The sequence below is a fragment of the Prinia subflava genome, chromosome 34, assembly GCF_021018805.1.
Source record: "Prinia subflava isolate CZ2003 ecotype Zambia chromosome 34, Cam_Psub_1.2, whole genome shotgun sequence".
Taxonomy (NCBI): domain Eukaryota; kingdom Metazoa; phylum Chordata; class Aves; order Passeriformes; family Cisticolidae; genus Prinia; species Prinia subflava.
Window position 1 is genome coordinate 930,984 of NC_086280.1, and position 16,689 is coordinate 947,672.

General features: G+C 57.3%; 1 protein-coding gene and 1 long non-coding RNA gene across 4 annotated transcripts in view; one reads left to right on the forward strand and one right to left on the reverse strand.

Annotated features, from left to right (window-relative positions):
- Positions 1-4,093, forward strand: part of LOC134563145 (uncharacterized) — a 5,699-nt gene extending 1,606 nt beyond the window's left edge. The window contains exons 1-2 of the long non-coding RNA XR_010083327.1: positions 1-1,332; positions 1,373-4,093. The exon at positions 1-1,332 is cut by the window's left edge and continues 1,606 nt beyond it. This is a non-coding gene — a long non-coding RNA (uncharacterized LOC134563145). The remainder of the gene's footprint in view (positions 1,333-1,372) is intronic.
- Positions 1-10,544, reverse strand: part of SLC48A1 (solute carrier family 48 member 1) — a 14,363-nt gene extending 3,819 nt beyond the window's left edge. The window contains exons 1-4 of one of the 3 annotated variants that reach the window (XR_010083326.1): positions 10,314-10,523; positions 5,492-5,659; positions 3,581-4,556; positions 1,997-3,492 (exon numbers count right to left, since the gene is read on the reverse strand). Coding sequence is in view for 2 of the 3 variants with exons in the window: in XM_063420951.1 (XP_063277021.1) it covers positions 4,420-4,556; positions 5,492-5,659; positions 10,314-10,452 (444 nt within the window). In the remaining variant the exon portion in view is untranslated. Of the gene's footprint in view, positions 1-1,996; positions 4,557-5,491; positions 5,660-10,313 lie in introns of those variants that run through there. The other 2 variants (XM_063420951.1, XM_063420952.1) reach the window with 2 other exon arrangements.
- Between the last annotated feature and the right edge of the window lie 6,145 nt (positions 10,545-16,689).

Consider the following 16,689-nt stretch of genomic DNA (forward strand, 5'->3'; position numbering starts at 1 on the left):
GTGAGTTCATCCCGACACCAAAATTCCTCCGTTGGGGATTTTTAATCCCAGAGCTGCTTCTCACCCAAACCCGTGGCGGGAGCAGGAGGATTCCCCCAGGACTGGGCTCGTGTCCGTGTGTCCGGCACCTCCCAGCTGGACATGGCCCCTGGCAGCCAGGACGTTCCTTTGGGACTCCTGGCTGCAGCCCCGAGCTCTTCTGGGGGTGGAATTTGGGGGATTTTTGGATTTTCCCACCCAAGCTCTTCCTCAGGGATTCTTCCTCATCCCCTCCCTCCCTCCCAGACCCTCACGATGCCGTGAGTGGGGTGAAATTTGGGGGATTTTTGGGTTTTTCCACCCAAGCTCTTCCTCAGGGACTCTTCCTCACCCCCCTCCCTTCCAGACCCTCACGATGCCGTGAGTGAGGTGGAATTTGGGGGATTTTCGGGTTTTTCCACCCAAGCTCTTCCTCATCCCTTTCCCTCCCTTCCAGACCCTCAGGATTCCACGAGCGAGGTGGAATTTGGGGGATTTTTTGGATGTCCCTCCTGCAGGTCGCTCTAGCTCTGTCCCCAAGGCCAGCACCACCCGTGGACCCTTCTGGAAGCCCCAGGACCCCTCTGCTGCAGCTCTGCCCCACTGAGGGACACCCCCAGAGCCACCCTGGGGTTCGTGTCCCCACCTGGAGGGTCCCCAGCCCCGCCGGGCTCATCCGGAGCCTTTGAGGCGCCGCTTCCGCCCTCGCCACATCTTGAGAGCAGATTGGGAAAACGCAAAAAATCTGTGGGGTTTTTCCTTTGAATCCCTCCACGGGCGGGAAAAGCGGGATCAGGGCCAGGGCCGGACCCTCGGGAGGGGCCGGGACCCCCCCAGTGGGTCCCAGTGAGGAGCCATGAGCATAAATACCCCCCAAAATCCAGCAGGGGCTCCCCAACTCCTGAGGATTCCTCAGGCTGCCCAGCAGCAGGGAGTAAGGAATGCTCAAAGGGGAAAAAAGGGCAATTCCATGAAAAATGGGACTGGGAACGGGACAGGGTGGCTGGGACCTCGTGGGGGCCGAGGGGAGAGAAGGGCTCAGGGCGAGGGGATGGATTTGAGTGTCCTGGGAAGTCTTTGGAGCCACCGGGATCTCTGTGCTGTCCCTCCCAGTGCCAGGGACGGGAATTCGGGAATTCCAGCTGGGATCCTTCCCTGGGAGTGGGGATGGAAATTCCAGCTGGGATCCTTCCCTGGGAGTGAACCTCACCCCGGGGGTGGCTCCTTGTGGGGACTCGGGTCGTCCCTGCAGGCCACGCTGAGCTCCTCGGTGCCCTGGGGCACAGGGATGTCCCCGGTTTTGGGGTGTCCCAGGTGGTTTTGGGGTGTCCCAGGCGGTTTTAGGGTGTCCCAGGCGGTTTTGGGGTGTCCCGGGTGGTTTTGGGGTGTCCCGGGTGGTTTTGGGGTCTCGCTCTCGCCCCTTTCCCAGCCCGGGCTGTGCCACTGCCGCCCTCTGGCGGCTCCTGCGGGCCCCGCACCCAGGGGTGTCCCCGGGGTGTCCCCGGGGTGTCCCCTCCCCTGGACTCCATCCCACGGTCAGTGACAGGATCGGGATGGGGCTGGGAATGGGAATTCACCCGGGGCTGATCCCCGGGGTGTCCCCGGGGTGTCCCCTCCCCTGGACCCCTGGAATGGGAATTCACTCAGGGCTGATCCCTGGAGTGTCCCCAGTGTGTCCCCGGGGTGTCCCCTCCCCTGGACCCATCCCAAAATCAGTGACGGGATCGGGATGGGGCTGGCAATGGGAATTCACTCAGGACTGACCCCAAAACCCCCCTGAAGCCCCTCACCCATTCCCAGGGAAAAGGGATGGAAAACCCCCACTGCTCCCCAAAACTCCCTTTGGGCTGAAATCCCCGAATCCCGAGGGATTTGTGAGGAAAAGCCCCCTCAGAGCCCCTGGATGAGGAGTGAAACGCTCCCCACACCCCAAAGGTGCCACTGCCACCCCTCCCCAGGGACTCCAGTGCAGCCAGGCTGGTGAGGCAGGGCTGTATTTGTGGTGGCACAGGGTGACAGCGAGGGTGGCACCGACCCCGGCACCCCCGGGGCGTGAACCAGGAGGAATCCATGTAAAAATAGAGGGAATATTTATACACAGGACCCTTTAAAAAGCCGGGATTTGGGGTGGGGACTCCGGGGCTAGAACAGGTTTAGGGACTCCAGCAGGTCACAGCCTCGCCCCAAAGGTGCTCCTCAATCTGTGGGGTCACCTCTGCCCCCTCCCCTCTCCTCCTGCTTCCACAAAAAACATTTTTCACCTTTTTTTTCCCCCAGGAATCCTCTCCCTGAGGTTCCCTGCACCCCTTTCCCCCCACACACCCACTGCTGCAAGCTCGAGCATTAAATACTGCATTTATGGTTAGACACGGGATCTTTTCAATTCCTTTTGAAAAGAAATTCTTTTTTAAAAACGAGCCCTGGGAGCAGCATTCCCAGCCCCGGGAGCTTTGGGATGAGCTGTGCCAGATCCCGGGAAAGCCAAACCCCAAAGCCCTGCACAGGCAGGACCTGGGGTGGATCCAAATCTGATCCAAATTTGATCCAAATCTGATCTAAATCTGATCTAAATTTGATCCAAATCTGATCCAAATCTGATCCGAACTCCTGGGAGCTCCCGGGAGGCTTGGCTGGGCCCTTCCCTCGGAGATAAAAGAAGCAGGGAGGTGACACAGGAGCAGGGCAGTGACAAAGGCAGCACGGAGGGCTCCCAACCCTTCCCCTCCTTCCCTCCCTCAACCAGCAGCGATGAGGAAAAGCCAGCAGGAAAAGCCAGCAGGAAAAACCCCTGGAAGGCTCCCAATCTTTCCCCTCCTTCAACGAGCAGTGATGAGAAAAAACCAGGAGGAAAAACCCTCGGGGGGCTCCCAATCCTTCCCCTCCTTCCCTCCCTCAAAGAACAGCGATGGGTGAGGAAAAGCCAGCAGGAAAAACCCCTCAGAGGGCTCCAAATTCTTCCCCTCCCTCAAAGAAGAGCGTGGAGGAAAAGCCAGCAGGAAAAGCCAGCAGGAAAAACCCCTTGGAGGGCTCCCAATCCTTCCCCTCCTTCCACGAGCAGCGATGGGTGAGGAAAAGCCAGCAGGAAAATCCCTCGGGGGGCTCCCAATCCTTCCCCCCTCTCAAAGAGCAGCGTTTAGGAAAAACCAGCAGGAAAAAAATCCCTCGGGGGGCTCCCAATCCTTCCCCTCTCTCAAAGAACAGCAATGAGGAAAAGCCAGCAGGAAAAGCCAGCAGGAAAAACTCCTGGAGGGCTCCAAATCCTTCCCTTCCCTCAAAGAAGTGCAATGGGTGAGGAAAAACCAGCAGGAAAAACCCTCGGGGGGCTCCCAATCCTTCCCCTCCTTCCCTCCCTCAAAGAACAGCGATGGGTGAGGAAAAACCAGGAGGAAAAACCCCTCAGAGGGCTCCAAATTCTTCCCCTCCCTCAAAGAAGAGCGTGGAGGAAAAGCCAGCAGGAAAAGCCAGCAGGAAAAACTCGGGGGGCTCCCAATCCTTCCCCTCCTTCCCTCCCTCAACGAGAAGTGATGAGGAAAAGCCAGCAGGAAAAACCAGCAGGAAAAACCCCTTGGGGGGCTCCCAATCCTTCCCCTCCTTCCACGAGCAGCGATGGGTGAGGAAAAACCAGGAGGAAAAACCCTCGGGGGGCTCCCAATCCTTCCCCTCCCTCCCTCAACGAGCAGTGATGGGTGAGGAAAAGCCAGCAGGAAAAAACCCCTTAGAGGGCTCCCAACCCTTCCCCTCCCTCAAAGAACAGCAATGAGGAAAAGCCAGCAGGAAAAGCCAGCAGGAAAAACTCCTGGAGGGCTCCCAATCCTTCCCTTCCCTCAAAGAAGTGCAATGGGTGAGGAAAAACCAGCAGGACAAACCCTCGGGGGGCTCCCAATCCTTCCCCTCCTTCCCTCCCTCAAAGAACAGCGATGGGTGAGGAAAAACCAGGAGGAAAAACCCCTCAGAGGGCTCCAAATTCTTCCCCTCCCTCAAAGAAGAGCGTGGAGGAAAAGCCAGCAGGAAAAGCCAGCAGGAAAAACCCCTTGGAGGGCTCCCAATCCTTCCCCTCCTTCCACGAGCAGCGATGGGTGAGGAAAAGCCAGCAGGAAAAACCCCTTGGGGGGCTCCCAATCCTTCCCCTCCTTCCACGAGCAGCGATGGGTGAGGAAAAACCAGGAGGAAAAACCCTCGGGGGGCTCCCAATCCTTCCCTTCCCTCAAAGAAGTGCAATGGGTGAGGAAAAACCAGCAGGAAAAACCCTCGGGGGGCTCCCAATCCTTCCCCCCTCTCCAAGAGCAGCGTTGAGGAAAAGCCAGCAGGACAAACCCCCCTGTGCAGACAGACAGACGGACAGCCAGGCAGCCCCGGGGGGGGCTCCTGCCCCCTGCCCCTGCCCCCTGAGCCCTCGGGGGCTCAGAAGTCGCTGAGGATGCTGATGTCGGCGAACTCGGCGCGGTACCGGCGCGAGTAGAGGCTCAGCAGCAGCGCCCACTTGAGCGCCATGAAACTCCACACGCACGACAGGTAGAAGCTCTTGGGGTCAGTCAGGGCTGAGAGGGAGGGAAAAGGGAAAAAAAAACGGGATTGGGTGGGAATTCCAGCCCCTGGGAGCTCTGCGTAAGCACATGGGGCTGTATTCCCTGGAATTCCACTGGAATGGGAGGATTTTCTTTGTATTCCCTGGAATTCCACTGGAATGGGAGGATTTTCTTTGTATTCCCTGGAATTCCACTGGAATGGGAGGATTTTCTTTGTATTCCCTAGAATTCCACTGGAATGGGAGGATTTCCTCTGTATTCCCTGGAATTCCACTGGAATGGGAGGATTTCCTCTGTATTCCCTGGAATGGGAGGATTTCCTCTGTATTCCCTGGAATTCCACTGGAATGGGAGGATTTTCTTTGTATTCCCTGGAATTCCACTGGGATGGGATAATTTCTGCTCTGTATTCCCTGGAATTCCACTGGAATGGGAGGATTTCCCCTGTATTCCCTGGAATTCCACTGGAATGGGAGGATTTCCCCTGTATTCCCTGGAATTCCACTGGAATGGGATGATTTCCCCTGTATTCCCTGGAATTCCACTGGAATGGGATGATTTTCTTTGTATTCCCTGAAATTCCACTGGAATGGGAGGATTTCCCTGGCTTTGTTATGGAAATGAGGAAATTCCCAGGTTTATTTGTGGGAGGGCTTTGTTATGGAAATGAGGAAATTCCCAGGTTTTTTTGGGAGGCTTTTTCATGGAAATGAGGCAATTCCAGGTTTTTTCCAGGCCTCGATGTCCCAGCAGGGAAATGCGGTGACATCCCCGGTGACATCCCCGGTGACATCCCTGGTGACATCCCTGGTGATATCCCCGCAGGCTGTCCCCAAATGAGGAGGTGGCAGGAGAAGCCCCAGCCCTGCTGCGTCCCCAGTCCCTCCCCAGTGCTCCCAGTCCCTCCCAGTCCCTCCCAGTCCCTCCCAGTCCCTCCCAGTACTCACACTGGTGCCGGGTGATGGCCAGGGCCAGGAAGGCGCAGAAGCCCAGCCCGGAGAGGGCGGAGAAGAGGATCCCGACGCAGAGGAAGAACCTCAGCCCTTTTAACCAGGTCCTCCAGTAATCCTGCAGGTACATCACATGCGTGATTAGGGCCCAGAGCGCCAGCACACCTGTCCAGGTGACAGCAGGGACATCAGAACGGTACCCATGGACAGGTAAAACACAGCCCAGCCCCCCCAGAACAGCAGCACACCTGTCCAGGTGACAGCAGGGACATCAGAGTGGCACCCACGGACAGGTAAAACACAGCCCAGCCCCCCCAGAACACCTGGGAACAGCAGGACACCTGTCCAGGTGACAGCAGGGACATCAGAACGGTACCCATGGACAGGTAAAACACAGCCCAGCCCCCCTAGAACAGCAGCACACCTGTCCAGGTGACAGCAGGGAGGTCAGAGTGGCACCCACGGACAGGTAAAACACAGCCCAGCCCCCCCAGAACAGCAGGACACCTGTCCAGGTGACAGAACGGCCCCTCAGCCCCTCCTGCCCACCCCTTCCCTGCAGCTGCCAGGACCTGCTGCCCCCTGCCCACATTCCCCGCCCAGGACAGGCTGGATTCCCGCCCAGGACCCCAAAGGTCACCCCACGAGCGACCCCCCCGGGCTGGGGGTCCCCAGGGAGGGATCTGGGGCCGGGGCAGAGCCCGGGGTCACTTCTGCAGAGTCAGCCCAGCCCAAAACGCCGGGCCAGGGTCTGGGGACAGGGCCGAGCCCTCGACTTCCCCAAAATCCACCTCCCCCTCCCCCTGCAGCACTTCCAGGCCACGTTTCCCACAGAAATGGGGAACTCGGGGGTTGGGGTCAGCAAAAACTGGGATGACTCAGCAGAACCGCCCTGAGTGCTGAGTCAGGTTTGGGTTCCCTGCACGAAATCGCCGGGGGTGGGGAGGGCAGGACATGAGAGCCTCGAGTGCCCTGAGCCTGAAAGAAACCCTGACCTAAACCTGATCAAAACCTGATCCAGATCATGATCAAAACCTGATCCAGATCATGATCCAAATCCTGACCCAAATCCTGATCCAAACCTGATCCAAACCTGATCGAAACCTGATCAAAACCTGATCCAAATCCTGATCCAAATCCTGATCAAAACCTGATCAAAACCTGATCCAAATCCTGATCAAAACCTGATCAAAACCTGATCCAAATCCTGATCAAAACCTGATCCAAACCTGATCCAAATCCTGACCCAAATCCTGACCCAAACCTGATCCAAACCTGATCAAAACCTGATCAAAACCTGATCCAAACCTGATCCAAATCCTGATCAAAACCTGATCCAGATCATGATCCAAATCCTGACCCAAATCCTGATCCAAACCTGATCCAAACCTGATCGAAACCTGATCAAAATCATGATCAAAACCTGATCCAAACCTGATCCAGATCATGATCCAAATCCTGACCCAAATCCTGATCCAAACCTGATCCAAACCTGATCGAAACCTGACCAAAACCTGATCAAAACCTGATCCAAATCCTGATCCAAATCCTGATCAAAACCTGATCCAGATCATGATCCAAATCCTGACCCAAATCCTGATCCAAACCTGATCCAAACCTGATCGAAACCTGATCAAAACATGATCAAAACCTGATCAAAACCTGATCCAAATCATGATCAAAACCTGATCCAAACCTGATCCAAACCTGATCCAGATCATGATCCAAATCCTGACCCAAATCCTGATCCAAACCTGATGAAAACCTGATCCAGATCATGATCCAAATCATGACCCAAACCCTGATCCAAATCTGATCCAATTCTGGTCCAAACCTGATCCAAGCCCTGATTAAAACCTGATCAAATCCGGATCCAAACCCTGATCCAAACCTGGATCCAAACCCTGATCCAAGCCTGATCCAAATCTGATCCAACCCCTCATCCAAACAAACAGTGGGACGAGTGGGGTTTTGTCGGCCTCCTGCTCCTCCTTCCATCCCAGGAAAAGCAGGAGAGTTCTGTTGGGAATGAGCTCAGTGTCCCACATGGAGATCCCCGGGAAAAACAACAAATCTGCAGCAGAGAAATAAAATAAAATAAATAAAAAACCCCCAAACAAACACAAAACCTGCAGATTTATTCCACAAGGAGCCCCCTGACTGCAGCACTCCTGCAAGGAGCAGCCCAATTCCAGCTCCAAACGTGCTGAAAACGAGGGGAAAATGAAAAGTAACCTTAAAAACTCCCTGCAAAGTCCCAGAAAATTGTGATCAACTCCAAGACCATTTTTTTTTCTGTGTGTTTACAGAGCCTGCAGTTCTTTTCCAGCTAAACAATTCCCTTTCATCCACTCCAGCTGCAGCATCAGCTGGAACGAGCTGAAATCCCCACTCCGACAGGGGCTGGAGCTTTGCCAACCCAAATTTTGCCATTTTTATCTTTGCCAAGCTTTGCCTCTCCTGGGTGATCCCAGGAGCCTCAGCTGGGCTTGGAGCAGGTCAAAAATGAGGGGATTTTCCTGCCAAAACTGAGATATTTTAGGAAAAAGAGCTCTGGGAGGAGAGGAACCTTTGGAATATTCTGGTGTTTCACCAGATCCCGTGCTCAGCTCCCACTCCTTCCGTTCCTCAGGTGTTTTTAAAATTCCAAGAGTCTCCAAAGCCCCCGTGACCGGGTGGAAATAATGGAATTAAACCCCTGGGAGAGCTGGGGAAGGGATTTGTGGGGTCTGGGGCTGCAGAACCTGCTGGGAGGGAAAAAAATCCGGGTTTGGATTTGGGATGATCCCAAAAGTCCCAATTGTGCACCCCAGAGAGATCCTGGGGGTTGGGGAGCTCCTTTTTGGGGGTTTCTCAGCCCCAAAACCGACTGGAAGGACTGGAAGGGCTGGAAGCACCTGGAATTCCATAATTACAGGGAACTGAGGGCTCCAGCCTCGTGTTCCCTCCAGGGAACTTGGGATCAAAGGAAAATTCTGGCTGGAAATGACAGGGAACAAGTGAAATTCAGGGCTGATCCCCGAGCAGGAAAGGTTCTGTGGGAGATAAGGGAAATATCAACAAAGTGATGGCAGGGACAAAGCTGGAGATTCCTCGGGATCAGGAGGAATTCTTCCAGCCAGGAAGGGCGTGGATAAACATCCCCAAACACAGATCCAAAGGCTCGGCAGAGGCATTAAAAATGAGATAAACACGGACCAACAGGCAGAGCTGGGCTTAATCAGGGCACCTCAACAAGGATCTGCAAATTCCACTGTCAAAATCCCACTGTCAAAATCCCGCTGTCAAAATTCAACTCCCAAAATTCTGCTGTCAAAATCCCACTGTCAAAATTCCGCTGTCAAAATTCCCCTCCCAAAATCCCACTCCCAAAATGCCTCCCCAAACACAACCACAGCAGAAAATACTTTCATTTGCTCTTTCTCCTGCAGACACAAGCCCAGCCCTGCACCTCATGCCTGGATCCTTTTTAAATTTTAACTTCACTTTCTACTGTTTCACCAGGAATTCAGCCAGGGAAGCCCTGGAGCTGCAGGACTCTGTCCTGCCCCATCCCAATCATTAACCCAGAGCCACAAACCCCCGAATTTCCCAGATTTTGGGACATTTTGGGTGCAGTTTTACCCCTGTGGCCCAAACCCCTCTTCAGGAGGGTTTTTGGCACAGCTGCTTCCAGCACTGGGGGAAATCAGGAGGATTCCTGTGCTTCCCTAAAAACCTGAGTCCCAGGGAAGGGGATCCTCAGCCCCACTGCTGCCCTGACACCCCCTCAGCCCTGACACCCCCCAATTCCTGTCCCATAGCTCTGACACCCCCCAATTTCTGCCCAAATAGCTCTGACACCCCCCAATTCCTGCCCCAATAGCTCTGACACCCCCCAATTCCTGCCCCACAGCCCTGACACCCCCCAATTCCTGCCCCAATAGCTCTGACACCCCCCAATTCCTGCCCCGTAGCTCTGACACCCCCCAATTGCTGCCTCATAGCTCTGACACCCCCTCAGCCCTGAGATCTCCCCTCAAACCTCCCCTCAGCCATGGGGAAGGGGCTCCTGGGTGCCATCACCGCCCTCACTGCCCTCCCACCCCTGACAGATCCCTCAGGGCTGAGGAAGGGGCTCCTCTCTCCCCTCTCAGCCCTCACAGATCCCTCAGCACTGAGGAATGGGCTCCTCACACCCTTCACTCCCCTCACAGGGCTGAGCAAGGGACTCCTCTCTCCCCTCTCCCCTCACAGCCCCCTCAGGACTGAGGAGGGGGCTCCTCTCTCCCCTCAGGGCTGAGGAAAGGACTCTTGTCGCCCCTCACTCTCCTCTCTCCCCTCACAGATCCCTCAGGGCTGAGGAGGGGGCTCCTCTCTCCCCTCACTGCCCTGACAGATCCCTCAGCACTCAGAAAGGAGCTCCTCACACCCTTCACTCCCCTCACAGATCCCTGAGGGCTGAGGAAGGGGCTCCTCTCTCCTCTCTCCTCTCTCCCCTCTCTCCCCTCAGTGCTGAGCAAGGCGCTCCCCGGCCCCGCCGCTGCCCTGCCCCGCTCCCTCAGGCTCAGCCCCCTCACGCCCCCTCCCCTCCCTCAGCCCCTCAGACCCCCGGCCCCGGCCCCGTACCCGAGAGCCCCCCGTACCCGAGAGCCCCCCGTACCCGAGAGCCCCCCGGCCCCGGTGACCCGGTGCTCCCCGTACCCGAGAGCCCCCCGGCCGCGGTGCCCCCCGGCCCCGTACCCGAGAGCCCCGAGAGCCCCGGTGCCCCCCGTACCCGAGAGCCCCCCGGCCCCGGTGCCCCGGTGCCCCCCGGCCCCGGTGCCCCCCGGTCCCGTACCCGAGAGCCCCCCGGCCGCGGCCGTGCCGGGCTGGCGCAGCGCGGGCACCGCGCTCCAGGCGCAGAAGGCCGAGAGGCCGCTCAGGGCTCCGAAGGACGCGTAGGCGACACGGAGCGCCAGGGCCCCGCTCAGCGCCATGGCGGCCACGGCGCGGCCCGCCCACGGCACCGCGACACGCCCCGGGAGCGGGAACGGGACACGCCCCGGGAGCGGGAACGGGACACGCCCCGGGAGCGGGAACGGGACACGCCCCGGGACAGGCACCGGGACACGCCCCGGGAACGGGAACGGGACACGCCCCGGGAACGGCACCGCGACACGCCCCGGGAACGGCACCGCGACACGCCCCGGGATATGGCACCGGGACACGCCCCGGGAGCGGGAACGGGAACGGGACATGCACCGGGACAGGGACACGAACCGGGGAACGGGACACGCCCCGGGACACGGCACCGGGACACGCCCCGGGAGCGGGACCGGGACACGCCCCGGGACAGGGACACGGCTCGGGACAGGGACACGAACGGGGACACGGCACCGGGACACGCCCCGGGGAACGGGACACGAACCGGGGAACGGGACACGCCCCCGCCCACCGGGACACGCCCACCGGGGCCAAGACACGGAGCCGGGACACGCCCACAGCCACCGGGACACGCCCACAGCCACCGGGACACGCCCACGGCCACCGGGACACGCCCACAGCCACCGGGACACGCCCCTGGCCCGGCCACGCCCCTCCCCAGCGCGCCCCCTGGCGGGCGGGCGGACCGACGGGGGGACACGGGGGGGACACGGGGGGGACACGGGGGAGACACGGGGGACACCGCGGGGGGGACACCGCTGGGGGGACACGGAGAGCACGGGGGGCGTGGGGACACCGCGGGGGGGACACCGCGGGGGGGACACCGCGGGGGGGACACCGCGGGGGGGACACCGCGGGGGGGACACCGCTGGGGGGACACGGAGAGCACGGGGGGCGTGGGGACACCGCGATCCCGTCAGGTGGGGGACGCGGGCGGCACGCGGGGACAGCGGGAGGTGGCGTTGGGGACATCTCCGGGTGGCTTTCGCTTCCTCCCCGGGGGGAGTTTTCCTTCCCCCCGGGCCCATCCTGTGGGATTGCGGTCTGGGGACACCTCACCAAAATCCTCAAAGACTTTTTGGCTCTTCCGTTCCCCTTTCTGCCTTCCCCTTTTTTTATTTTTATATATCTGTATATTTTTTATATATCTGTATATTTTTAACCCTTTCCCCCTTTCTGAGCCCTTGGCTGGGTCCGGGACAGAAATTTCCAGTGAGGACTGGGGTGAGAATGGGATTTTCCCACCTAATCCTCATCATTAATTAATTGTTCTGCGAGGGACACGGGGACAGAGGCGCTCCCAGAGCGCTCCCTGCTCCATCCCGGCTCACAATTCTGAATTTCCCGGGTTCGGTCTCTTCCCAGAGGATTTTTCCGGGCGCGGGGAAGCTCGGACACGTCTGCTCTAGATGGCAGCAGCCTCCTTCCCTTTCCCGAGCCACATTCCCGGCTCTCCCTCCATCTCCCTTCCCCCCTCTCCCTCCATCCCTCCTTTGAAGCGTTTTTAAAGCAAAGAATCCTTTGCTTAAAATCCACAAATCTAAAAAAAAAAAAAAAAATCCAAAATACCACAAAACCCCCCCAAAAATGGGGGCGCCGAATCCCAGCCTGATTCACCCCAAAGCCTCGGGGCCACCCCTAAAAACCCAGAGGGATCCCCAAAACCTGGTGACATCCCCAAAACCCGGTGACATCCCTAAAACCCTGTGACATCCCCAAAATCCGGTGACATCCCTAAAACCCGGTGACATCCCCAAAATCCGGTGACATCCCTAAAACCCGGTGACATCCCCAAAATCCGGTGACATCCCTAAAACCCGGTGACATCCCCAAAATCCGGTGACATCCCTAAAATCCAGTGACATCTCTAAAATCTGGTGACATCCCTAAAATCCGGTGAGATCCCCAAAATCCGGTGACATCCCTAAAATCCGGTGAGATCCCCAAAATCCGGTGACATCCCCAAAACCCCTCGGGAGGGTCCTGCAAGGACTCCGCAGGTCCTGCCCGCCCGGGGAGGGCCGTGGCCGCCGGGGTTTTTTAAGCATAAAAACCTCGAGAGCAGCAAAACTTCAAAAAAACAAAAATTAATTAAATAAATGAGGATCTCATTTCCTGTTTTTCCGGCAGGAATTCGGCTCCCTGGGCACGGCGAGGTGAAATCGGCTCCTCCTCGCCCAAATTCCCCCGCGGGGATTCGGGGCCGGTTTGTGTCATCCCCGCTCTGCTGACTCCGCCCGGGAGAGGCTGCGGGAGGATTTTTTTATTTTTTTTACAGGTGGAAAAAGGCTCGGAGCTAAGGAAAAGAAAATTCTGGGGTTGGCGTTTGGGTTTTTGGTTTTGGGGGGTTTTTTGGGGGGGTTTTTTTGTGGTTTTTTGGTTTGGTTTTGGTGGTTTTTGGATGAGGAGGAGAGGAAAGATGAGGAGGATGAGGATGTGGATGAGGATGAGGATGAGGATGAGGATGAGGATGAGGATGAGGATGAGGATGAGGATGAGGATGAGGATGAGGATGAGGATGAGGATGAAGAGGAGGAACCACTCCACATCGGAACAGCGACCTTCCCGTTCCTCCACCCCGCACCTCCCACCTCACTGAGGCTTTTTCACCTTTTTGACCCAAAATTCTCCTCCCAGCCCGGGCAGCAGCTCCAGGGCACACCTGGATTTTCCAGAGCTGTGGACCTTGGCCCTGCTCCCCGGCACCTGGTGCTGCCCAGGTTGCCCAGGTCGCTTTTCCTGGTTATTGCTCCTGCCCCGGGAACAGCTGGGAACCAGCCGGATTTACCGGATGAGGATCCTTCCTCCTCCTCCCTCCTCCTCCTCCTCAGCTCGGTGGGGGCTGGAGCCGGGAACAAAAGGAGGAAAATCCTCCGGGATGGGGACAGCCCTGTTCGCTTCCCGAGAGTTGGGAACGTCGTGGAGTTTTGGCCTCGAGGCCTTTTTTGTTTTTCCCCCTTTTAAAGGAACATTTCACCCCTGGGAGTAACCGGGATTGAGAGCCCAGAAACGTCAAAAAGCAAAGGAGAGAGGAAGAAGGAAAAGTTGAGGGAATGGGGAGGTCCCAGCCCGTCCTGGTGCGAGGAATGGTTAAAATCCCACTTTTGGGAAAAAACTTTGGTTTTCTTTCTCCTCTCTCGGGGTTACTGGTGGGATTCAGTGACCTCAGCGGCCTTTTCCAACCTGAATTCCACTTTTCCATGACCTCAGCGGCCTTTTCCAACCTGAACTCCACTTTTCCACGATTTTCTGGATGCTCAGCCCCCGCTGGACTCGGATCTGAGGTTCCTGCAGCTCCTCGGAGACGCCGATCTGGGAATTGTTTCAGGAAGGAGCCCGGAAAGACCGGGAGAACAAGACACGTCACGTTCCCCAAATGATAATGAGGGATGAAATAATGAAATGAAATTAATTAATTTAATTAAATTTCATTCCCTGGGAGACCAAAACCTCCCTCCCCCGAGAACAGCATCCCCTCCACAGCAGCAATCCCTGCCTGAGCCATCCCCCCGTGGAATGATCCAGAAACGAATCCCACCCAGAACCGCGGCTGAACGAGAGATAATTCCTAAATCTGTAATTTCAACCCAATAAAACCCCGTGTGCTAACGAGGGGGTATCACATAATTCGTGTTAATTCCGGAATCGCTGCTAATTCCGGCCCAATTAGGAGATAAAACACGGCGGTGGCGCCGCTTATTAAATTACAAATCATCCCGGCTAAATCCGAGGATTATTTAACGCCGAGGATTTCGGGGAAGACGCTCCGGGATAACGATGTCAGGAGAGCGGGAGCGTTAATCAAAGTAATGAAAACATAAATTAGGGGAGGCCGGGCCAATAAACAGGAAATAAATAGGGTTGGAGGGGGAGAAATCCATAAAGCAGCGGCGTTGGAGGATAAACCCCGCGGCGTTTGGGAGCGCAGTAAATTCCCGGCAGTTTTCACCGGGATTGGATTTTCGGCGCTGATTTGTGGCCGCGTCCCGGCGAGCCGGGGAGAGGATAAATATGGAAGATTTCTCTCATCCTCACCTGGCAGCCAAAGGCTCTCGGGGGACACCCAGGGGTCCCAGATTTCTTCTGGAATTTCTGTCGTGCCAAGGGACAAGGCCTGGCTGCTCATTTCCAGGAAATGGAGCTGAAATGGGGGACGGAATCCCAAAAATATTGGGATTTAACTCTGATTTCACCTAATTCTTCTTTTGGGGGACACTGAGAGTTCCCAGATTTGTCCTGGAATTTCTGCCGTGCCAAGGGATAAGACCCGGACACTCATTTCCAGGAAACAGAGCCAAAATGGGGGATGGAACAGAAATATTGGGATTTAATTCCGATTTCACCCCATTCTTCTTTTGGGGGTGAAGGACGAAGTTCAGCGTTTGCAGGTCAGGATCCTGTTTAGGATTTGGGATGTTGGGAAGAGGTTCCTGCCCGGGAGGACGGCAAGGGCAGAGCTCCCCCGAGGCTCCCGGAGCTCGGGGTTAATGATTGCTGGAGCTACAGCAGAGATAAGAGGCTGATAAGGCAGAGCAGCCTCTGGAGAGGGGCCGGGATCGGTGACCCCTGGGGGTCCCCCGGGCCTGGGGGGGCCAGCGGGGGGCACTGGGAGAGGTGGGATTGACCTGGGATGGGATGGGGGACCTGGGATGTCCCCGGGCTCAGGGACACCCCGGGGACACCCCAGGGACACTCCGGGGACACCTCGGGGACACCCCAGGGACACCTCAGGGACACCCCAGGGACACCTCAGGGACACTCCAGGGACACCTCAGGGACACCCCAGGGACACTTCAGGGACACCTCAGGGACACCCCAGGGACACCGTCTCTGCTGTGTGGTGGCCTCATCCCTGCCCCAAATCCCCTCACTGGTCCAGTAACGCTGGGATGGGATCAGTGGGATGGGATGGGATTGGGATAGGGATGGAATGGAATGGAATGGAATGGAATGGAATGGAATGGAATGGAATGGAATGGAATGGAATGGAATGGAATGGAATGGAATGGAGTGGAATGGAACGGAACGAAATGGAACAAAATGGAATTAAATTGAATGAAATGGGATGAATGGGATGGGATGGGATCCATGGGGTGGGATGGGATTGGGATAGGATAGGGTGGGATAAGGCTGGAATTGGAAGGGGTTGTGGAAGCCTCAGCCAAGCGCGGAACGCCCGCGGTCCCGGGGGGGTCGGGGCCGGTGTCTCTCCTCCACTCCGGGGCGGGGCCGCCCGGGCTCCAGGAGCTGCTGCCGTCCTCAGGCCTCTTCCTCCTCCTCTTAATTAGCGCTAATTTGCATGGGGGGACGTGTCTGTGCAGGGCCGGGATCCCTGGGGATGGAGCAGCCCCGGGAGCAGCTCCGGGGCCGCGGGGCGGGGGGATCCCAGCACGGGGGGGGGATCCCGGTGGTCCCGATCCCGGAGCCTCCGGGAATCCCGGGAGAAGCGTCCTCGGCCTCCAGGCGCTCCAGCAGGGCGGGATCGGGGAGGGGAGGAAGGCTCAGGATGGTGGTCCCAGTCCTGCTGCTCGAGGATGTGACCCCAGCTCGGAGGGGCGGATTTGGGGACCCCCGTGTGACCCCCCAGAGCCGCTCGGGTGCCTGGGCAGGAGGGGGAGGCTCGAGGCTCTTTCCCAAATTCCTGGAATGCAGCCGAAGTTTCCCATCCCTGCTCCAGCTGGGGTGGGGGCCGATGTAAAGGCAGATTGGAATTTTAAAGAAATTGGGATTTATTTCAATATAAAGGCTCCGTTTGGCAGAAACCCCTTCCCCTTTTTTTGCCAAGAGCTCTCCCTGGGCCTCGCTCTGGCTTTGCTGCTCCAGCTGGGGGCTGGGGTCCACCTCCCCAGTACAAACCAATCCCAGTATAAACCATTCCCAGTATAAACCATTCCCAGTATAAACTAATCCAAACATAAATCATTCCCAATATAAACCAGTCCCAGTACAAACCAGTCCCAGTATAAACCAGTCCCAGTATAAACCAGCCCCGGTACAACCCATCTCCAGTATAAACCATTCCCAGTATAAACTATTCCCAACATAAACCATTCCCAGTACAAACCATTCCCAGTACAAACCATTCCCAGTACAAACCATTCCCAATAAAACCCCCTCCCTCTTCCCAGCCTCTCTGGGTCCTGTTTTCCCCCCTCCACGCTGGGCAGGGGGGGTTCCCCGTGACCTCCCTGAATCCCAGGCTCTCATTATTGAGGTGCTCAGAGACTCCCCCGAAAATCCAGAGGGGGTCCCGGGGGGCGTCCCGGGGGGGAGTCCCGGGGGTCTGGGGG